The sequence below is a fragment of the Dryobates pubescens genome, chromosome 8, assembly GCF_014839835.1.
Source record: "Dryobates pubescens isolate bDryPub1 chromosome 8, bDryPub1.pri, whole genome shotgun sequence".
Lineage (NCBI taxonomy): Eukaryota > Metazoa > Chordata > Aves > Piciformes > Picidae > Dryobates > Dryobates pubescens.
This window is the reverse complement of record NC_071619.1, coordinates 41,014,190-41,037,616: the sequence shown is the minus strand read 5'-3', so window position 1 is coordinate 41,037,616 and position 23,427 is coordinate 41,014,190. Positions and strand designations below refer to the sequence as shown.

Genomic DNA, 23,427 nt, shown 5'->3' with positions numbered 1-23,427 from the left:
CTGAGCATGTGTGAATCAAGATTCATCAAGTAGGACCAAATGTGGGTATACGTAACGTAAATAAACGTGCTCTGTAACGGCACATCTTTGACACAGCTATGACTGTGGCCCCAAATTTAGTTCCTTTCTCTTAAGTGTAGAGGGGATTGAGTATCTTAATTACTTAATCACATAAGGTTTTTTGCTAAAGCATAAACATGATGTTTAAAAACCAGCTCTCATTCTGTAAATAGTCTAACCAGGCTCTCCCTCCCTCCCTCCCTCTTCTCAGGCCAGTAATCTCGGCATGCAGGGTTTAAATTCAAATGCCTAAAGGTCAGGAACTGAAAGCAGCCTGTAAGAGGAAATGTTGAACAACTTTCAAGTGTAGGTGCCATCAGACACAGTGCACAAAATTATTTCTTACTCCTCCTCAGCATTCTATGTGATGTGCCATATGATTCTGAAATTATTTGGGAGGTGACAGCAACTCCTGTCAATGGAATTTCCTCATAACTAACGAGTAAGGAGTTTTTACTTCTTGTGTCAGTTTGGAGAGTATTCTTTCTCTCTAGTGTAGTCAAAGGGGATTTACTAGAACTGCTTTTAAATTGTACCAGGTAGACTGAGCAATGAAATTTTTACATTTTAATGTGTATTTATGACTTAGAATATTTTATTAGTTTGATCTAATAAAAGGAGTCATTTTAGCCCTGGCGTTAAGACTTTTATGGACGGCTGTGCTAACTGGAATATTTAAATGGTATTTACTAACCAAATAACTGCCTTTACTACATGCACTGTAAAAACTGGCAAACAGACAATTTAAAAACATGCACAGAGGATTTGTGGATATTTATTTATTTTTTGCAGAGCCTCTCGTGGTTTCTGTGCATCTCTTGGCTTCTGATGCGCTGCACAGAAGAAATGGAACTGCAGGTTGCATTTGCATTCAGATGTCAAAACATTTTGATTGGGTTCACTGCTGAATTAAATTCCAGAATGTAAATTAAGATTCTTAGTTAGTTTTAAACTAACTTTATGTGGGTAAGTGGCAACATTTGCTAAGTGAAAGGACAAACAAAGCTCTTGATTGAGGTAACTTACTATATGCTCTAATTAGCTAGCATAAATAAATGTGGCAACTGGAAGCCAGGCTGTACTGTGACTTCACAGCTATGTGGATGACATCTATTGTCATTTTAGGGCCTGAAAATTGGACTGAAATGAGACCTAAACCAATTAAAAATGTTCTGAATAGGATGGCTAAATAGGGATTACTGTTACACTGCTTCCTCTTTAGGGCCTGAAAATTGGACTGAAATGAAACCCAAACCAACTAAAAATATTCTGAATAGGATGGCTAAATAGGGATTACTATTTACACTGCTTCCTCTTCAGAGAGGAACTAACATTCAGTTGAGCTTTGATGCTCTAACCTGCCCAGACTATACAGCAAAAGCTCAGAATCCACTAGTAATCAATTGGCAAATAATGAAAGTGGGCTTGCAGATTTCTGAGCAGTGATGGCCTGCACACTCACTACTTTGGGGCTACAAAAAAATTGCTGATGAGCAGCCATTCACAGTCATGTCAGCTGTAAACACTGATTTACAGGCTTCCTCTTTGTTGAAAGCAAAGAGTGCTAGAGGTAGTATCACACTGAGTGTTCATAAATCACTAATAAACCTCATTATTTCTGAGGCATTAGTTAAAAATCGGGAGATTAAGGAACTCACGTTGTTTGATGTTCAAATGTTAGGAGTTTCAGTTGTCAAAAGTTTCTCATCAGCCATTACAGTTAAATTTTCAATAGTCCTGTAGTGAAATTAACCTGCTAGTTCTGGCTCTAAGAAAACAAAACCCACCACCAAAACAACTCCTGACAAAACCCACAAACACACAACCCCCAAGCCCCCCATTATAGACCACAAAAATGGGTAATGATGCAAAATGGCAGATCCTTAAATTGCCTGGATGAGAGGCAGTGTGGATGAGGTGGCTGCTTCATAGGGGTTTTTTTGTGGCCAAGAAGCTCTAGAAACTGGTATTGGAAAAATAAACAATATACCTGACTTGTTCAGATGTGTTCTGTGAACAGTTGCCCTGTTGTGTCTAGGAAATGAAGCAGAGAAAATAAGGTATGTTTAAAAAGGAAACAGAAATTTGAGAGCTACATCTGCTTTTTCCTTCAATCTGAATTGAAGGTAGAGATTTTTTAGTGCCTTTTTTTTTTTTCTTTAACATACCTGTGTAGGCTGTGTGTGGTGGGGTTTAGCAGTTGGAAAAGATCACTTTACAGAGGGACACAGCAGAGGCTTGAGAACAAAATCGGGAGAAGATGAGATACCGTCTGTGTTTTGTAGAAAAGAGGGGTTTGGGAAACTGCAAGCTGCTTCCGTGGAGTTTTCAGGGTTACCTGGATCCTGCTGGGATTGGAGCCTCTTCACCTGAGGGACATACAAGCATCCCACCTAGGTGGTTATTTTGAGCATGGAGAAGACTGGTTCAAGTCTTGACGTGGCCAAGATGGCAAGGACAACAGTGTCATTTTTGGCAGTGGTTTCCAGTGATAGTGGTCTGACCTCCTCTGTTTCAGTTTGTTTATGGAGTATTCAGTTCCCAATGCCACATTTCCATCCTTTTTAAATTAATTTATTTTTTTCCTTCCTTCATTAATGTTTGAATCAACATTGTTGGTTCTGGGAAGTACCTGCTGGGTGCATATCGCTCCTCTTTGTTCACAGTACGTAGAGCTTGGTTTGCACTCCCAATGGTAGCCTCCCTAGACTGTTTCAATGCTTTTCCAGTAGTTACTTTTATGGTTTTCTCTACCCTGTTCTTTAAGCTTGGAACTTTGTTTGGGGTAGCCTTAGGGGCACTAACCTACCCTCTTTCAGATCCTTACTCAGGTCTCACTTCTACAATAATATTTGAAAGAATTAAACTAAGTAGAGGAGCAGTTGTATATTGAGGGAGAAAATATTTTTAAAGTAACCATAGACATTTTACTACATTTCCTTCTCATTTTTAAGTTGTGATTTTAGGTGGTGAGCTGTAGAAGCAGGGTCTGTTTCTTCTCTATCCTTTCAGTGCCTTGAACATTAAGGATAGTGTTACAGCATTGATAATATAAGGGCAATATTGCCCCCCCAAAAAATCATTTTAAGGTCAGAAGAGAGCACAATCAGTTAAACACCTTAAACTACATACTCACACTGCACATTCACTGTCCTTACTGACTCCAGTTGCTGTTCTTCATGTTCAGCGTTCCTGAAAAATGATCTTTGAGGGCTTCAAAATTGGTGAGTTTAGAAATAGATGGCATGCTATCACTTACTCTGGGAATTTTGGATCACTATTCCCTGTTAAAGTGTATGGATCTGTTTCTGGTATTTATGTAGCTTCAGTTCTGAGTCACTGCAGCTTTTTAACGTTTTTTTTCCTTCCTTTTGCAGCTAGGGAGGTATGGATTATCTCTAATACTGTTTACATGTCCATATAAAAGACCTTGTCTCAAGTTGCACATAATTCTGTAGAATTAAGTTAGGCAGGGTTATTATTTTCACTATGAGTTATCTTGTAGAGGCTCATTCCATGTATTTTATAATACCTTAGCCAGTGTTTGCCCTGTGCTATAAATATCCTCATAGTTATTTTGTGGAGAAGCTTTAACAGCTTTTGTCTTTGTAGCAGAGAATTTAAGGGGAGAGAAGATGTGGCACACTGATGTCAAGTGCATACTTTGTGCTGAGGGCATATATCACAGTATCACAGGATAACTAAGGTTGGAAGAGACCTCGAGGATCATCAAGTCCAACCTGTCTCCACAGACCTCATGACTAGACCATGGCACCAAGTGCCACGTCCAATCTCCTCTTGAACACCTCCAGGGACGGTGACTCCACCACCTCCCTGGGCAGCACATTCCAATGACAAACGACTCGCTCGGTGAAGAACTTTCTCCTAACCTCGAGTCTAAACCTCCCCTGGCGCAGCTTGAGACTGTGTCCCCCTGTTCTGGTGCTGGTTGCCTGGGAGCAGAGACCAACCCCTTCCTGGCTACAGCCACCTTTCGGGTAGCTGTAGAGGGCAATGAGGTCACCCCTAAGCCTCCTCTTCTCCAGGCTGAACAATCCCAGCTCCCTCAGCCTCTCCTCACAGGGCTGTGCTCAAGGCCTCTCCCCAGCCTTGTTGCCCTTCTCTGGACACATTCAAGTGTCACGATGTCCTTCTTAAACTGAGGGGCCCAGAACTGGACACAGGACTCAAGGTGTGGCCTAACCAATACAGAGTCCAGGGGCACAATGACTTCCCTGCTCCTGCTGGCCACACTATTTCTAATGCAGGCCAGATATATCTGGGAGAGATATAGATATATAGATACATAGATAGATATATATCAGATAGATAGATAGATATGAGAGTGTGTTTGGATGAATCCTAAAGGTTCGGTGGTTTTTGTTTGAATAAAATAGAATTAACCAGGTTGGAAAAGACTTTAGAGATCATCAAGTCCAACCTATCACCCAACACCATCTAATCAACTAAACCATGGCACCAAGTGCCTAATCCAGCCTCTTCCTAAACACCTCCAGTGATGGTGACTCCACCACCTCCCTGGAGACCACATTCCAATGGCCAATCTCTCTTTCTGAGAAGAACTTCTTCCTAACATCCAGCCTAAACCTCCCCTGGCACTTGGTTTTGTGTTGGGTTTTTTGGTTGGTTGGTTGGTTTGGTTTTTTTGTATAATCCATTTTTCACAAGTAGGATTGTGGTGGGTTTAGGCTATGCCTTTAAAATTTAGCTGCAGATTTCGAGTAGAAAAGTAGAAAAATATAAATAAATCACTGTTGGGTGTAAAAAGGAAAACAAAAGATGATTCTAAACAAATTCATTGGACAAATGTCTGGGATAAGAGTCGCTGTATCCTAACAACTCTTCACATTTCACTTCCATTCCCATTCCTTTTCTCTTCTCCTCTGATCTTGGCTGTTGTGCTTTGCCTGTGTGAAGATAACACTTCTGGCTGACCTAGAGATAAGAACTAACACTGCTTTCTCCCAGCTCCTCTCTTTTTCTCTCTCTGGTATGAGGGGGGGAGGGAGGCTTTGGTGGGGCAGTGGAGCAGCTTCCCTGACCTCTTTTGGACCAGAGTGGGGTTTGTGTTGTTTGCTAATTGTAAATCCCTGTATAATATTGTAACTCCTGTCTATTTTGTACATATTCATTGCATATTGTAGTTTTTGCTTGTAAATACAGCTTTCATTTGTTTCTAACTGAGTTAGTCTGGCTAAAGTTAATGCTGGGGGGAAATTTCAACCCACCACAAGGATTTATCTTGATGTTTTGCTTTGGTGCTTTGTTAGATGTTTTGAAGCTGGTGCCCAGAGTGGAAATCAGGAAGATTGTTCCCCTGTTACTTGAAGTGCCTTTTCAAGGAAGGCCTAAGTATCATGAAGGAGAGCCTCCTTGCTCAAATGTATACCCTGAAAATGCCAGAGAGAGAAGTATTAAAGGTTTGGAGTAGGAATCTAAGGATGGAGAAAGCTGGAAGTGGGATCACACAATGAAACTAGAGGCTAGCTGGATAAGAGCTAGAATAGCAAGTAACAGATGTGAGATTCATTAGAGGTGGTGGAAATCAGATAAGGAAAAGAGAGTGGGAATGGAAAGAGAAATGAGCTGGGGACAGTGTGAGCAAGGGATGGAAGGATCAAAAAGAACTATAAGGAAGACAGATTTTACAGGTGTCATTGTTGCAGGATTAAGTTAATCAGTGGTAAGCAGGTCTAATTTGTGGGCATGAAGATCCTAGCATGTTTTCAGGAGGAACCAAAAAAGAGATAAGGCAGAGGTTTTAGGATTCTGTTAGAAATTTCTTCACATATCTGGAGACCTGCAGGAATCTGTGGGAACAGGCTGCCCAGAGAAGTTGTGGAATCTCCTTCTCTAGAAACTTTCAAGACCCATGTGGATGTGCCCTGTGTGACCTGCCCTAGGCAATCCTGATTGGGCAGTGGGGTTGGACTTCATGATCTGCAGATATCCCTTCTAACCCTTACCATTCTATGATTTTATGGTGCTGCTGGACCATGATCCCCCTGGTATCAAGAATAGAACCTGACATTTCCTGAGTCTTCTTGTGCTGTCAGCATCTGTCTATGATACTTGCTGGGCCTTGTTCCCCTCTGAAGTGGACAGCATAGTAGTTATCAGGTGCTCCATTAGCTCATGCCACCACTGGATGGTTGCTCTCAAAGCTCTGTTTCTGCTGGCAAGCCTTGGGAACACTAAGATACTGCCACATGAGTTCTGAAGGCCTCGAAAATGATGCCTTTTCACCCAAGTATGGACATCTAAATGCTCTTAATTCAAAGAATAGTAAAGTTTTTGTGTCCAACTCTTGGCATCTCTACGATGACAACTTGAACTTGAATTCAAGTTAACTGCAACTCCTATGCACCTCTTGATAACATCTAGCTCCTTCACAGCGCTGTGCACTATACTGGCAACTTTAGGCAGGAGGAGTTACCATTCCATATCCCCTCCCAACTAGAAAGGGGAGGAGAAAAAAGTAACAGTACAAAAATGGGTGTACTTAGTGCCATCCCCACACAAGGCATTGCTGCCACCTGCTGCCCCAGGTCAGTTTGGCACTCACACATCCATTCCATCGTGTTTGCATACTCCTAGAGCATCAGGGATCTGTTTGTGCTTCCTGCATCTTGTAATTTAAAAAAAAAAAGCTTAATGCTGCTTTTGTGCTGCTGTAAAACAAAGTTTATGGTGTGTGGAACCGTAGGGGTCCTATTGGATACTGTATCTCCTCTGTAGCTACTTGCAGTTTTGGAAGATGGGTGGTGGGTTAAAGTTTCCCCCCCCTCCCCCAGCATTAACTTTGCCAGACCAACTCAGTTAGAAGCAAAGGAAGCTGAATTTGCAAGCAAGATCTACAGTCTGCAATGGAATGCAATGGATGTGCACAAAACATACAGGAGTTACAATATTATACAGATATTTACAATTAATAAACAGCACAAGGATCCTCCTGGACAGGGACCAAGGGAAGCTACTAGCTTCTCCCTCCCTGCCCTTAACCCCTGTACAAAAGGGACAAGAGAAAGGAGCAAAGAAGTTAGACTTAGCCAAGGCCAGCCAAAAGCAGGTTATCACTCCCAAGCGAAGCAAAACCAACCAGAGATCAAAAGAGAAGAGGAAAAGGGAAGAATTGTTATGGTACAGCTCCTCTTATTCCAGATATTTACCCAATGAATTTGTTTACAAAAGTCTTTTGTTTTCCTTTTTACACCCAAGAGTGATTTATTTCTATTTTTCTACTTTTCTGCTCAAAATCTGTAACTAAATCTTAAAGGAACAGCCTAAAACCACCATGACAGTGACCTAGGTAATATTTCTGTCTCTCTTGTTTCCCTGAATATTCTTTGTCTTAAAAATGGCATGTGTGTATAATCATATCATGTCATATCCATGTGATGTTCTGCTTTGTTACCTAGGAGAATGACAAACTGTTTCCCTCCATTCAAGCATTTACTAGTTTGAAACTTAGAATCATAGAGTCAATAAGGTTGGAAAAGACCTCAAAGATCATCAAGTCCAACCTGTCACCCAACACCTCATGACTAACTAAACCATGGCACCAAGTGCCACATCCAATCCCCTCTTGAACACCTCCAGGGATGGTGACTCCACCACCTCCCTGGGCAGCACATTCCAATGGCTAACAACTCTCTGTGTGAAGAACTTTCTCCTCACCTCCTGCCTAAACTTCCCCTGGCACAGCTTGAGACTGTGTCTTCTTGTTCTGTTGCTGGTTACCTGGGAGAAGACACCAACACCCATATATTCAGTGACAGTTATACAGTTACTCAAAATCCATCTCCAATCCAGGTGCTAACTGAAATGTCAGCTCTGCCAGCGGCATTTGAAAGTTACTTTACCTTTTTGTAATGCTAATGCAGCGTCTGCCTGCCAGAAGGTTTGTAGAGGTTCTTCGTAGGCATTTGCATTTCCCATAGTATTATGCTGCCACCTCATGGCAGAAAGAATTGGAACACAGGAGAATGTGGGGGTTTGGGGTTGGATAGAGTTTATTGGTGATCTGGACAAGGGGATTGAGTCCACCATTAGTAAATTAGCAGATGACACCAAGTTGGGAGCAGGTGTTGATCTCTTAGAGGGTAGAAGGGCTCTGCAGAGGGACCTTGACAGGCTGGACAGATGGACAGAGTCCAACATGATGGTATTCAACAAGTCAGGATCTCAGGTAGTGATAGGACTAGGGGGAATGGAATGAAGTTGGAGGTGGGGAGATTCAGGCTGGAGGTGAGGAGGAAGTTCTTCCCCATGAGAGTGGTGAAGCCGTGGAATGGGTTGTCCAGGGAGGTGGTTGGGGCCCCGTCCCTGGAGGTGTTTAAGCCCAGACTGGATGAGGCTCTGGCCAGTCTGATCTAGTGTGGGGTGTCCCTGCCCATGTCAGGGGGGTTGGAACTAGATGATCCTTGAGTTCCCTTCCAACCCTGACTGATACTGTGATACTAAGTCCAAGTGCCAGGTGCTGCACTATGGTCACAACAACCCCATGCAGTGCTACAGGCTGGGGTCAGAGTGGCTGGAGAGCAGCCAGGCAGAAAGGGACCTGGGGGTACTGCTTCACAGTAGGCAGCAGTGTGCCCAGGTGGCTAAGACGGCCAATGGCATCCTGGCCTGCATCAGAAAAGTGTGGCCAGCAGGAGCAGGGAAGTCATTGTGCCCCTGTACTCTGCACTGGTTAGGCCACACCTTGAGTCCTGTGTCCAGTTCTGGGCCCCTCAGTTTAAGAAGGACATTGAGACTCTTGAACGTGTCCAGAGAAGGGCAATGAGGCTGGGGAGAGGCCTTGAGCACAGCCCTGTGAGGAGAGGCTGAGGGAGCTGGGGTTGCTTAGCCTGGAGAAGAGGAGGCTCAGGGGAGACCTTCTTGCTGTCTGCAACTACCTGAAGGGAGGTTGTAGACAGGAGGGGGTTGGTCTCTTCTCCCAGGCAACCAGCACCAGAACAAGAGGACACAGCCTCAAACTGTGCCAGGGGAAATTTAGGCTGGAGGTGCGGAGAATGTTCTTCCTAGAGAGCTGTTAGCCATTGGAATGTGCTGCCCAGGGAGGTGGTGGAGTCACCATCCCAAGAGATGTTCAAGAGGGGATTGGACGTGGCACTTGAAGCCATGGTTTAGTTAGTCATGAGGTCATGAGGTTGGACTTGATCATCTTTGAGGTCTTTTCCAACCTTATTATTCTATGATGTTAGATTCTGCCAGCACCAGAACAAGAGGATGCAGTCTCAAGCTGTGCCAGGGGAGGTTTAGGCTGGAAGTGAGGAGAAAGTTCTTCCCAGAAAGAGAAATTTGCCATTAGAATGTGCTTCCCTGGAGATGTTCAAAAAGGGATTGGATGTGGCACTTGAAGCCATGGTTTAGTTAGTCATGAGGTGTTGGGTGACAGGTTGGACTTGATGATCTCTGAGGTCTTTTCCAACCTTATTGATTCTATGATTCTGTGATTAACACAGTAACGTTTAGTGTATCTTAGGAGGAGTAACCACCTCTACAGCATTGCTCCTTGAAACTGCAGGGAACCACTTTTGTTTGCTTGAGTTTTAATGCTTTACATGTTTTCTTTTGGAAAGTAGGATGACTGGAAGCCGAGCATTGCTTTCGTTGTTGGGACTAAACCTGCGGATGAGCTCCACGCCGAGGCTCTGGCTCTGGCCGTGCAGGTGCCGCTGCGGAAGCTCTTCAGCGTGGTAACACGTGATGACCTTTTCAGACAGGTATTCCAGGAAAGGGACTTTGAATAACAAACTAAACACTAGATCTCACTTCTAGGTATCAACTTCTTTTGTCTATGGTAACTATAAATTTGATGTTCAGTTTAGTTACTCTCTGGGTTTTTATGAAGTTACACTAGTTCGTGGGAGTGAACAATGGAAAAAAGAAAAACTTGCTGTATAAGCTGGTCTGCTCCCTCTAAATACTTATGGTTTGTGTGGCAGTTTAGGCGAAGTGCCTCCTGCTGCTGCCACACAAGATGCACCTCTGGTGTCATCAGTGTCCAGCCCAGTGGGTGGACACAGGGAGCTGTGTATGTCATACCCATAATGTCCTGCTGCCTATAAATCTATCAGCAAGGTTTCTCACTTCCTCTTTCTTCCTCTGCTGCTCCTGTGGGTGATGCTCCCTATCTGGTAATGGAAGGGGAGTTATCTCAAGGCCTCTTAGGCCTGGCTAGGCCTAATGCCAGGATGAGAAGGAGGAAGGGCAATCTCAGATCTGGCCAGCTGAGATTAGCCCAACAGTGGAGGTGGAGTGAAGAAGGAGCCCTGGGGGTTTTGGATATACCCTCAGGATAGGGAAATGTTTTGGGAGGCTCTTGGGTATGCTGTAAGGGGACTCTGTATGCTGTGGGGCATCTTTGTCATTATGTTTGTAGCTTCTGTAAAACACTCACTGCTTTTCCAATTAACTTTCCATCCCTTCTGCAATCCATTTGTCTGAGTCTCATTTTTCTGCCCCGGTGGGAGACCAGAGAGGCTCTGCCTGGCCTCAAACTGGGATAGTTTGTTACAGACTTTTCTTTAAGGTGCTGATCACACAAGTTCCCTCCCTAAGATACAGGAGTGCCATGAGATGCTACCTCAATCTCTTGGCTTGTGAACATAGTTTCTGCAAAAGGAAATGGTGAGTAAAATAATTTGTGTAAGCTTACAATCTCCTCACTGTGGAATGCTGTATCTCTTGCAGATCAGAGAATCAGGGAATCAAAAGGGAAAAAAGGTTAAGGATGTGCCTATGTACCATGAGGTAGGTTGAAACCATTTGCAGAGCCAGTGCTCTTTTAGACTGAAGTAAATACAGTCTACAGCTGTGTGATTGTGTTATGCATACCTGGGTAAATGAAAATCTGTTGGATGTAGCTGGTAAACACTCAACTATCAAGACGTGTGAGCTACTTTCATTTTGTGATATGAACAGTGTTCTGTTAATTAAATGAGGGCCAAGATGTCTTTATAGGGTTATGAATTTTATTATGTCAAGCATATGTTACATGGTCATATTTTGAGGGTGGTGCCACACATTACAGAAAAACTATGAATTATCACAGTATCACCAAGTTTGGAAGAGACCTCAAAGATCATCAAGTCCAACCTCTCACCACAGACCAAGTGCCACGTCCAATCCCCTCTTGAACACCTCCAGGGATGGTGACTCCACCACCTCCCTGGGCAGCACATTCCAATGGCTAACAACTCTCTCTGTGAAGACCTTTCTCCTCACCTCCAGCCTAAACTTCCCCTGGCACAGCTTGAGACTGTGCTCTCTTAGATGGTCCCACTAATTAAGTCTTGTACCTTTGTTTACGAGAGTGCAGTTCCATAAATAAAACACATCTCCATGTGCTAGTATCCATTCTAATACTCACCTTGAGTACTGTGTCCAGTTCTGGGCTCCTCAGTTTAAGGACATTGAGACTCTTGAACGTGTCCAGAGAAGGGCAACAAGGCTGGGGAGAGGCCTTGAGCACAGCCCTGTGAGGAGAGGCTGGGATTGTTTAGCCTGGAGAAGAGGAGGCTCAGGGGAGACCTCATTTCTCTCTACAACTCCCTGAAGGGAGGTTGTAGCCAAGAGGAGGTTGGTCTCTTCTCCCAGGCAACCAGCACCAGAACAAGAGGACACAGTCTCAAGCTGCACCAGGGGAGGTTTAAGCTGGAGGTGAGGAGAAAGTTCTTCCCAGAGAGAGTTGTTAGCCATTGGAATGTGCTGCCCAGGGAGGTGGTGGAGTCACCGTCCCTGAAGGTGTTCAAGAGGGGATTGGATGTGGCATTTGGTGCCATGGTTTAGTTAGTCATGAGGTGTTGGGTGACAGGTTGGGCTTTTGATGATCTTTGAGGTCTTTTCCAACCTTATTGATTCTATGATTCTGTGATGTTAGATTCCAACCTGGTTCACCTAGTGTGGTATGTCAGCAGGGTTAGAAATCAGGCTTAGTACAAAGAATACTTCCTCCTGCCTTGTTAATGTTTTACTTACAGCTTGTGAGTGGTTATAAAATGCTGTGATTAATTAGAAGATTGTTTAAAATTTTCTCAGGTAGAGTTTTATGACCCTGCAGACCTGGAGCATAAAGAATTCTGTATCCCTCTGAAAAAATCTTGTTTGGATTTTAGTTCTGCAGTGACTAATAAACTTTTTATGTGTCTCAGGGTTTGGTGGACTTTATAACAGGTCTTTTTAGTTGCAGTCTGTTTTTCTGCAATGCCAGACTACTATCTGAACAAGTCCCTTTGGAGTTATTTACCACTGACATGACTGTGAATTTTATGCAATTAACCTTCTTCATTTAGGACTAGCCTCCCAGGCAAACTCACCCTTACATTCCCTGCTTTGTAAAACCTCTTCAGTCCTACTGACAGAACAGTTTTGAAGTCTAGCTCTAAGCAGAAGCTTTGTGTGATACCTGTATTTAATTAGTAAGAGCGATTTTCCTTGTGAAGTAGATACTTATTAAATTCCAGCTGTCAGTGCTGTGTCTCATTAGCTACTTACTTTGCTCCTCAAAGACATTTTTTTTCCCTTCCCAACTTGAACAGAGAATATAAAATGCCAGTTCTGACCTTTTGCTTGGAGTCGGTTTCCGCTCTGGCTGCAGCAAATTAAGCGATCGATCTTGTTGCCACAAGCAGTAAGATCCTGCCTCTCTGGGCAGAGTTTGCTCCTGAGCATTCACTTAAAGCTTATGTGCAGTTTGTGCATTCAAAGCTTCCAGTGCAGCAGGGATAAACAAGTACAATGTTAGCACAGAGCTCAGGGTTGTGAAATGTTTCTCTGAAAGGAGCGTTTCTGTCTTCACTGCGTACAGTTCCCTGCTCTGTGGTGGGATTCAACACATTAGCATTTCCACAAATACACACTCATTTCTCATGAATGAGATGCCTGACATTTAATGGCCTTTGAACATATGACACACACATGTGTTTCAGTTTAGGGCTGGTGACATGCATAATAATGTGGTTGTTAATGGTCTTAATAGTGACACTTTTACCCATTTCATTGGTCTTGCACATTGCATCTGCTGACCTGCAGGGGTTTTAAATACAGAATCATCACCAAGGTTGGAAGAGACCTCAAAGATCATCAAGTCCAACCTCTCACCACAGACTTCATGACTAAACCATGGCACCAAGTGCCACATCCAATCCCCTCTTGAACACCTCCAGGGATGGTGACTCCACCACCTCCCTGGGCAGCACATCCCAATGGTGAACGACTCTCCCTGGTGCAGCTTGAGACTGTGTCCTCTTGTTCTGGTGCTGGTTGCTTGAGAGAAGAGACCAACCCCCTCCTGGCTACAACCACCCTTCAGGTAGTTGTAGACAGCAATGAGGTCTCCCCTGAGCCTCCTCTTCCCCAGGCTAAGCAACCCCAGCTCTCTCAGCCTCTCCTCACAGGGCTGTGCTCCAGACCCCTCCCCACCTTTGTTGCCCTTCTCTGAACACCTTCTCAACATCTTTCCTAAACTGAGGGGCCCAGAGCTGGACACAGGACTCAAGGTGTGGCCTAACCAGTGCAGAGTACAGGGGCAGAATGACCTCCCTGCTCCTGCTGGCCACACTATTCGTAATGCAGGCCAAGATGCCATTGGCTGCTTGGGCACACTGCTGGCTCATGTTCAGCCTACTATCAACCAGCACCCCTAGGTCCCTCTCTGTTTGGGAGCTCTCCAGCCACTCTGACCCCAGCCTCTAGCACTGCATGGGGTTGTTGTAGCCAAAGTGCAGCACCCAGCACTTGGATTTGCTTCAGTGCAGCAGTCCACGATGCCTACACATCAAACTTTCACGTGGTACATTGCAAGATAATTATATATCACATTGAAATAATCCCAATTGCCTATCTTATTTCCCTTCAGAGTTTCTCTCTTCTTACTGTCTTGAATTTCATATTGCTCTTATTGTACAGAGTGAAGAGGATCAGGGTAGGGTTCATGAATACGTGGCTAAAACATTTCCAAATCATAGAATCAATAAGGTTGGAAAAGACCTCAGAGATCATCAAGTCCAACCTGTCACCCAGAACCTTAGAACTAACTAAACCATGGCTTCAAGTGCCGCATCCAGTTCTTTTTTGAGCACCTTCAGAGACAGTGACTCCACCACTTCCGTGGGCAGCACATTCCAATGGCCAATTACTCTTTCTGGGAAGAACTTTCTCCACACCTTGAGCCTAAACTTCCCCTGGCACAGCTTGAGACTGTGTCCTCTTCTTTTGGTGCTGGTTGCCTGGGAGATGAGATCAATCCCCCTCCTGGCTACAACCTCCCTTCAGGTAGTTGTAGAGAGCAAGAAGGTCTCCCCTGAGCCTCCTCTTCTTCTAAACAACCTCAGCTCCATCAGCCTCTCCTCATAGGGCTTGTGTTGGAGACCTCTCACCAGCCTTAAGAATTAGGTGTCAAGCACCATTTCTGTCTCTTGAGTAACTTCAGTAGGAGTCCTGACAGGTAATTTGGTGCTAATTCCAGCACTTAATTGAATGGTGTTTGGCTGAGTCTCTCTTAAAGATGCTGTGGAAATATTTTGGAAGAGAAAATATAAAATACCAACAGATTTCATAATGAATCAAATGAATTTATCTTGCACAGTTATTTGAATGGACAAGACCTAAACTCTACAGTATGCTTGAACAAAATACCTGCATTTTGTAAGCTACATATGTATTTCTCCTTGTTCATGTAGGTGTCTGCTTTGTCAGCTTTCTCTTAAGGTTGATGTCATGTGTAATTAAGTGGTTTAGTTTCCAGACCTTGAAAACTTACCCAAGCCTAAATTCTGTGCACTGGATTTATTCATGTGGCTGATTTTTCTTTCTGTTCTTTCTTTCTTTCCTATCCTTGAGAATTCCAGTGAGACTGAGTTCAGAACCTAGGTGGATAGAAGGACTTCTAGTTATATTTTTCTTCATTTGTTGTTTTCCAATGTTGTTGGACTCACTGGAGCTGGAAACTCCTTTATGTTACCCAGGAAACTAAGAAGTGTCCTCTACAACTACCTGAAGGGAGGTTGTAGCCAGGTGGGGGTTGGTCTCTTCTCCCAGGCAACCAGCACCAGAAAAAGAGGACACAGTTATAAGCTGTGCCAGGGGAGGTTTAGGCTGGATGTTAGGAAGAAATTCTTGACAGAAAGAGAGATTGGCCATTGGAATGTGCTGGCCAGGAAGGTGGTGGAGTCACCATCACTGGAGGTGTTTAAGAAGAGACTGGGTGGGGTGCTTGGTGCCATGGTTGAGTTGATTAGATGGTATTGGATGATGGGTTGGACTTGATGATCTTGAAGGTCTTTTCCAACCTGATTAATTCTATTCTATTCTATTCTAAACCAAAGATGCTCCCAGATTAAATCAGTCTACTGCCACGCATAATACACACAGTTTTTCCATTAAAGTCCAGTTCAATTAAGTGCTTGCATATAAATCTTTATTACTTCATGCTTCATACAGCTTATTTTAAGGACTAAAAGGTTATTGGTTATAAATAGAATCCTGTATTGTTTTGCAAGTATTTTTATGGGCTCTTTTTCTTTAGGTTTTGTTGGTTGGTTTTTCTTTCCCCTAAGGTTTTGCTCTCAGAGTTCTTGTTCACCATACTTCTTGCCTTAATAGGCAATAGGCTGTAGAACAGGCAGGAGGATCATTGCATTTTCTAGGTGTAAATAAACCAGATTCCTCACATAAAATACATAACCCAAGATATTAAGAACCCATGAAGGGTTTGTGAAGTCTAGCAATTAACAAGCTTAAGTAGAAAATTTCAACTAGTTTAGCCATGAGTTAAGGGATTTAAACCAGCCTTTAAGCATTGTGGTGAATTACTGCTTTGATAGATGTGTGTGGAAGGTAAACTAGGGAAGGGAAGGGAAGGGGAAGAGGAAGGGGAAGGGGAAGGGGAAGGGGAAGGGGAAGGGGAAGGGGAAGGGGAAGGGGAAGGGGAAGGGGAAGGGGAAGGGGAAGGGGAAGGGGAAGGGGAAGGGGAAGGGGAAGGGGAAGGGGAAGGGGAAGGGAGCAGAACAGTAGAATAGAATAGAATAGAATAGAATAGAATAGAATAGAATAGAATAGAATAGAATAGAATAGAATAGAATAGAATAGAATTAACCAGGTTGGAAAAGACCTTCAAGATCATTGAGTCCAACCTATCGCCCAACACCATCTAATCAACTAAACCATGGCACCAAGTGCCTCAGCCAGGCTCTTCCTAAACACCTCCAGTGATGGTGACACCAGCACCTCCCTGCCAGCACATTCCAATAGCCAATCTCTCCTTCTGAGAAGAACTTCTTCCTAACATCCATCCTAAACCTCCCCTGGCACAGCTTGAGGCTGTGTCCTCTTGTTCTGGTGCTGATTGTCTGGGAGAAGAGACCAACCCCCACCTGGCTACAACATCTTTTCATGTGATTGTAGGCAGCAGTAAGGTCTCCCCTGAGCCTCCTCTTCTCCAGGCTAAGCAACCCCAGCTCCCTCAGCCTCTCCTCACAGGGCTGTGCTCCAAACCCCTCCCCAGCTTTGTTGCCCTTCTCTGGACACCTTCCAGCAACTCAACATCTTTCCTTAACTGAGAAGCCCAGAACTGGACACAGGACTCAAGGTGTGGCCTAACCAGTGCTGAGTACAGGGCAGAATAGTTCCCTGCTCCTGCTGGCCACACTATTCCTGGTACAGGCCAGGATGCCATTGGCCTTCTTGGCCGCCTGGGCACACTGCTGGCTCATGTTCAGCCTACTATCAACCAGTACCCCCAGGTCTCTTTCTGCCTGCTGGAAAGACTATATGAAGTGCTGGTCATGGCATGACATAAAGAGAAGGTCTACTTCAGAGTAGAAACTCTTCTTCATAATCCTAGATGCAGGATTCTGGGTGCAATGCCTTCTGCATGTATTATTATTTTAGCCTTGTTAGTTGCAACTGTTTGGCCTCAGGCCATTCATGAAACTCAAAAGTGATGATGATTTGTTATTAAGAGAACCTGCATGCAACTTGGTATAAAATTCCCTGCTTTTCTGTGCAGCTCTTGTTGAAATCTCTGTGTAACTAGAGCAAACAGCAATTGTGTCTGTAAGAATGTAATCTGTGAGTTGCTAGAGGGACCCTCTGGAGTAGCCAAGGGAAATGCTGTTCTCTGTTTTCTTGCTTTAAAGAAGTGTAGGTCGCTGTATTTCAGTTAAGAACAATGTAGTGTAAGACATTTTCCTCAAATACAACAACTGATCTCAGAGTCTTCTGTCACCAAAGAGGGGGGAAAAATGCCAGAAATGCTGTTGCAAAGCTGGACCAAGGTGGAAAGATCCTGGCTAGGACTTTCATGGTATCAAGGACTTCCTGGCCTGTGAGTTCTGAAGCAACTTAAGAAACTCTGGCAAGATACTTAGAATAGAATAGAATAGAATAGAATTAACCAGGTTGGAAGAGACCTTTGAGATCAAGTCCAAGCTATCACCCAAGACCATCTAATCAACTAAACCATGGCACCAAGTGCCTCATCCAGTCTCTTCTTAAATACCTCCAAGTAATGGTGACTCCACCACCTCCCACTTAGAGAACATCCTGGCTGCCTTGTACTCCTTTGGACTGCAAACTCCAAGGGGCAAGAGCAGTCCCCTCTGTCCCACATGAGACAGGCAGAAAAGCTGCAGCTACAGGAACCTCACACCCGGAGCAGGTGCCAAGGAGCAGGACAGACTGCTCTTGCATGCTCTTGGAGGACTCCTCCAAGAGAGTGCAAGAGGTCTCCTCTTGAGGCTGCACAGAGCAATGCTGTGACCTTGTGACAGGTCCTTCTCCTGGAGAGACTGATGAGACACAAAGCCATGCCTGCAGACCCCCAGAGTCTTACAATGTAACTGGATGGGTTCTGCCAGCACAGGGGTTGATGAGACAACTTTCCTCCTTAAATCTTACTGTTCCATCTCTGACTGGATTCTCTTCCTAGCCAGATGGAGAGAAGCTGGCTATGTCCTTTAGCTCTGCAAGGTCCAGTTGGCTGGAGTCACTGGAGACAATTTACTTCTTGGATGCCTAAGATACTCTACTCCACAATGAAGGACTTGCTTGGCAGGTGATACTACACAGAAATGTAAATATTTAAAGATTTGATGATAGCTATGTATCTCTCCCTCTCTGCACAGCTCACAGCAGACTGGCCAGTCCCCTCTTGTGGAAAAAAAAGTCTGCACTCGATTGTTCAGCAATCGCTTAAATGCTATTTCAACTGTCTGCCCCCAGTCAGACTGTTAAAGGCAAACCAGATACCTGAAGGGTCACATGAGAAAAGCTCCCTCCTTCCTTCTGAGATAGCAATGCTAATGACTGCTCTTTGGAATGCACACACCCTGTGACTGGATTTTTGTCTTCCATTAAAGCATTTCATTTTGGTAGCAGTTAGATGCCCAGGAAGCCATAGGAGGTACATGGCATAGACAGTATGAGCTCTTTAAAGCCAAGGTGAAAAGTCTTCCAAAGTTTTGTGAGATATTTTCTCATTTTTACTTAAATTAGGTTATTCACCTCTTTGTATTTCACTTAAAACATTATTTAAGTACATTTAACACTAAGATGCATACACTGTACAGACATCTGAGCTCTCCTTCTGCATTGCTGGGATTAAACCGGTTTAGGTATGCCCCCAGGTTGTACATTTTCTGTAGAAAGAAGTTTAAAAACCAGACCTTCTTACCTTCTTTGAACTAGATTTCTGCTAAGCAGATCAAGCTCTGCTGTGATTTGGCAAAACCCAGAGTCACTCATGTGGGTGACAATGTATTTTATAGGGTTCAAGCAGCGATTGCTGCTGCTTTGAGAACTGTTCTCACAATTGTTTAGTACATAAACAGCATAGGTTTTTCCACAGTATGGCTCAGCAAAGTGCCCTGGTTTTGTAGCAGATTTGTTTGAGAAGGACTCTGAGGGCTAGAAGGAATCATAGTATCATAGTATCAGTCAGGGTTGGAAGGGACCACAAGGATCAGTCTGGCCACAGCCTCATCCAGCCTGGGCTTAAACGAGCCCAGGGATGGGGCCTCAACCACCTCCCTGGACAACCCATTCCAGGGTTTCACCACTCTCAGGGTGAAGAACTTCCTCCTCACCTGCAGCCTGAATCTCCCCACCTCCAGCTTCATTCCATTCCCCCTAGTCCTATCACTGCCTGAGATCCTGAGCAGTCCCTCCCCAGCCTTCTTGTAGCCCCCTTCAGATACTGGAAGGCCACAATGAGGTCACCTCGGAGCCTTCTCATCTCCAGACTGAACAGCCCCAACTCCTTCAGTCTGTGCTCACAGCAGAGGTGCTCCAGCCCTCTGCTCATCCTTGTGGCCCTTCTCTGGACACCTTCCAGCACCTCCAGATCCCTCTTGTAATAGGGGCTCCAGAACTGGAGGCAGTACTCCAGGTGGGGTCTCAGCAGAGCTGAGTAGAGGGGGAGAATCCCCTCCCTTGCCCTGCTGGCCACACTTCTCTTGCTGCAGCCCAGGATCTGATTGCTTTTCTGGGCTGCAAGTGCACACTGAGAGCTCCTGGTGAGCTTCTCCTTCACCAGCACCCCCAAGTCTCTCTCCTCAGGGCTGCTCTCCAGCCAGTCACTGTCCAGCCTGGATTTGTCTCTGGAGTTGCCTCGACCCAGCTGCAGGGCCCTGCACTTGGTCTCGTTGAACCTCATGAGATTGGCTTGTCATCAATCCACTTTAAGTTTTTACTTTTCTGGAATACATGTAGGTAGAGTCTTTACTGATTACAAACGACTTTGTGGATACAGAAACTCTATATGGAGCCCTGTTCAGATATACAATGGATCTGCTGATTTACATGAGTCCTTACGCTCAGTTTGGGTTGTGAGTCTTTAATTGGCCAGTGAAGGCTAAGACAAGTGGTCTTTTGACACCAAAATAGGGAAGAAGTTCTGAGAGATAAACTGAAATTAGGTGAATGGTCTGTTAGTAAAGACTAAATTGCCTTTCAACACTGCAGGTATTATCTGAAAGAAATTGTTTCAGTTAGAGCAGTGCTTTCCTGGGGTTCTTTCAAAATGATTGTAGTATATTCTAGTCAATGAAATGACATTCTCAGCTTTGGAAATATTTAGCAGTAGATGATAAGAAGCCTTCTTTGGACAACACAAATATATCAGTATAACACATGCAGTTTTTGTTCCCTAGTCTGTCTTGAAATTTAGAATAGACTAGAATTAACCAGGTTGGAAAAAACCTTTGAGATCATCAAGTCCAACCTATCACCCAACACCATCTAATCAACGATGCCTCATCCAGGCTCTTCTTAAACACCTCCAGTGATGGCAACTCCACCACCTCCCTGGGCAGCACATTCCAATAGCCAATCTCTCTTGCTGGAAGAATTTCTTCCTAACATCCAGCCTAAACCTCCCCTGGCACAGCTTGAGACTGTGTCCTCTTGTTCTGATGCTGGTTGCCTGGAGAAGAGACCAACCCCCACCTGGCTACAACCTCCCTTCAGGTAGTTGTAGAACCTCCTTTCAGGTAGTTGTAGAGAGCAAGAAGGTCTCCTCTGAGCCTCCTCCTCTCTAGGCTAAGCAACCCCAGCTCCCTCAGCCTCTCCTCTTAGGGCTTATGCTCCAAACCCCTCCCCAGCTTTGTTGCCCTTCTCTGGACACATTCCAGCAAGTCATCCTAAACTGAGGGGCCCAGACCTGAGTGATTGGCAATACAGATTGCAGTAAGTTAAGATTGCTTTTCACCCTCTCCCTGCATTTATTAGGTTGCTCAGTAAAATACAGAAATACATTTGGACAGTAAACAGTAACTTACTTGGTGTGTGTTAATCCATTGAGCCTCTTCACCAATGTATCTCCTGCATCAAATTGACTTGAACTTTGTCAGCTACTAAGGGACTTGAATTACTGAGGAGTTCTAGGAGCCATTCTGTTTCTTTTAGGGAAACACAGGGTCTAAGGTACTTGTGATGGCCTGGATTTCTTACAGTTTCAAGAGCAAGACAGGGAGTTAGGAAGCTCACCCTGGATATGGCAGAACGAGGCTATGAATTGGATTAACCACTGTTCATAATAAATGATGCTACTTCTTCCAACTAGTGAGAAAGCTGTGAAGGTGGATAATTAAATTTCTCACTTTAAAAGCTTTTCTGATTATGATTTAGCAGCTGCAGTGGTTCTGTATATTGCAAAGGAGGCATTTCAAGGGAAGATAGCAGAAAGATTCTGTCTTTAAGTGTTTCCTTAGTTTTTAAGACCAATCTCTTTCTCAACAGCCCTAGCATCTGTCTATAGTGTAGTGTCTCTTACAGGCTCTCATGGCTTGAAATACATGCCCTTATGCACTGTGCAGCTAAATCTCTGCGTGGTTCAGACTGCCACCACATGAGATCAAATACCGCATCCCTGAAGCCTTTCTGCACTTCACAAATATAACCCCTGCTGTGTGAGGAATGCTAAGTTTCCCCTTTCTTTAAAAGGAAAGAGGCCCTACCTAACTGAGTTTGTCCATCCAAGTTCCCATGGCTTCTCACATCAGAAGGTCATCACTGGTATTATAGTACTCCCCCCAAAAAGCTCTTCTACCCTCTTATAAAGTCTTCCTCTTCAGCTTTTTTGGGGGTTTGTTTGTCTGTTTGTTTGGGGTTTTTTTTGTTTGGGTTGCTTGGGGGGTTTTGGTGGGTTTTTAGGTGGGGGTTTTTGAGGCTCTGAATGCTTAACTATTTATGCTGGGTGTCTGCATAGTTCACAGTGCCACAGATGAAGCAAGCATGCATAAGTGAAACAAGTTGCTAATTTCTTTTATCTGCTGCACATTGGATTGATTTAGGTCCTGTCTTTAAACAAGCAGTGATGGAGGGTTGTTTTTTTATTTGCTTATGCATAAAGCAGATTTTTGCATTGCTGTGTGAAAAGCTGTTTGGTTTCCTTGTCTTGCCAAATGTAACATGCTCATTTTATCTGTCTTCTTTGTGGAGAGAGGTCAGACGGTTTGAATATAGTCCTGCTAAATAGTGTGATTTAGACTTCTCTAACACTTCACATAAGGAAGTTTGTCCTTCCCACCCACTCAGAGTTGTCCTGCTCACTATAGACCTTGGAGAAGTCTATTAGTTTCTGTATTCTTTACCTGTAAGATAGCAGTATTCCTGGAGTGTTGCTATTGACTGGTGAAATGCTTTGAACTTGTCAGGAAGAACAGGTTATAAATGTTCCTTCTGCCTTCCATGAACAATAAATCAGCAAGTGCCATTGAGCCAGGTTACTATATATACACTCTTCAGGGTTCCTTCCACAATCCCTCCTTTCCTCCTCTACTGTGTTTTAAGAAATGTGCAACTCGTTGAGATATGGTGACTGGAAAGCCCCCCATTCCCAGGGCTGTTAACACCACCTCTGCAGAAAATCTGTTGGAAAGGTTTTTTTTTTCCCCTCTAAGGGAAATTACTATGATATTTCAGAGCTTGGAATCGTGTAGCTAGCTCTCAGTGACTGTTTTTTGTTGGGGTCAGCTTGTAGTTTCTAGGGTGCCTATAGTCTGAAGGAGTTTAAGTCTATTCTTCACATATCCTTGATTTTCTTCTATGACTCTTGAACTCAGTCAGTGTCTTTCCAGAAGTCTTCTGTGATTGGTTTCTTGAGAGACCTTGGATAGAAAAGCAGCTTTACTCTGAACACAAAAGATGTGAGGCAGAATACATTTTAACCATAATGTCTTTTAACCATATGTATGTTAAGGGGGCTGCTTAGCCAGGAGAAGAGGAGACTCAGGGGTGACCTTATTGGCCTCTACAACTACCTGAAGGGAGGTTGTAGACAGGCAGAGGTTGGTCTCTTCTCCCAGGCAGCCAGCACCAGAACAAGAGGACACAGTCTCAGGCTGTTCCAGGGGAAGTTTAGGCTGGATGTTAGGAAGTTCTATACAGAGAGAGTGATTGTCCATTGGAATGTGCTGCCCAGGGAGGTGGTGGAGTCACCATCACTGGAGGTGTTCAGGAGGAGACTTGATAGGGTGCTTGGTGCCATGGCTTAGTTGATTAGGTGGTGTTGGATTGGTTGATAGGTTGGATGCGATGATCTTGAAGGTCTCTTCCAACCTGGTCTATTCTATTCTATTCTATTCTATTCTATTCTATTCTATTCTATTCTATTCTATTCTATTCTGTTCTGTTCTGTTCTGTTCTGTTCTAACCATGTCTTGTCTTATATGGATGTCAAGGAGATTGTCAGGTTTATTAGTGTTGGAGGTGCAGGTTTCTTTTGGAAGGTTTCATAAATGCAAGTATTTTGTTTTCTCTCCCTGTTCCATGCTTCAGAAAAATCTGGATTTTAACAGATTTGCTTTTCTGGACTTTATTTCCATGTCTATGACAGGATAA

The 23,427-nt window shown here is 44.1% G+C and overlaps 1 protein-coding gene across 1 annotated transcript in view; it reads left to right on the top strand.

Moving 5' to 3' along the window:
- Positions 1–23,427, top strand: part of SPAG17 (sperm associated antigen 17) — a 143,098-nt gene that overhangs the window by 4,586 nt on the left and 115,085 nt on the right. Inside the window, exons 2-3 of the mRNA XM_054163906.1 lie at positions 9,669–9,809; positions 10,780–10,839. Coding sequence (XP_054019881.1) covers positions 9,669–9,809; positions 10,780–10,839 — 201 coding nt within the window. The remainder of the gene's footprint in view (positions 1–9,668; positions 9,810–10,779; positions 10,840–23,427) is intronic.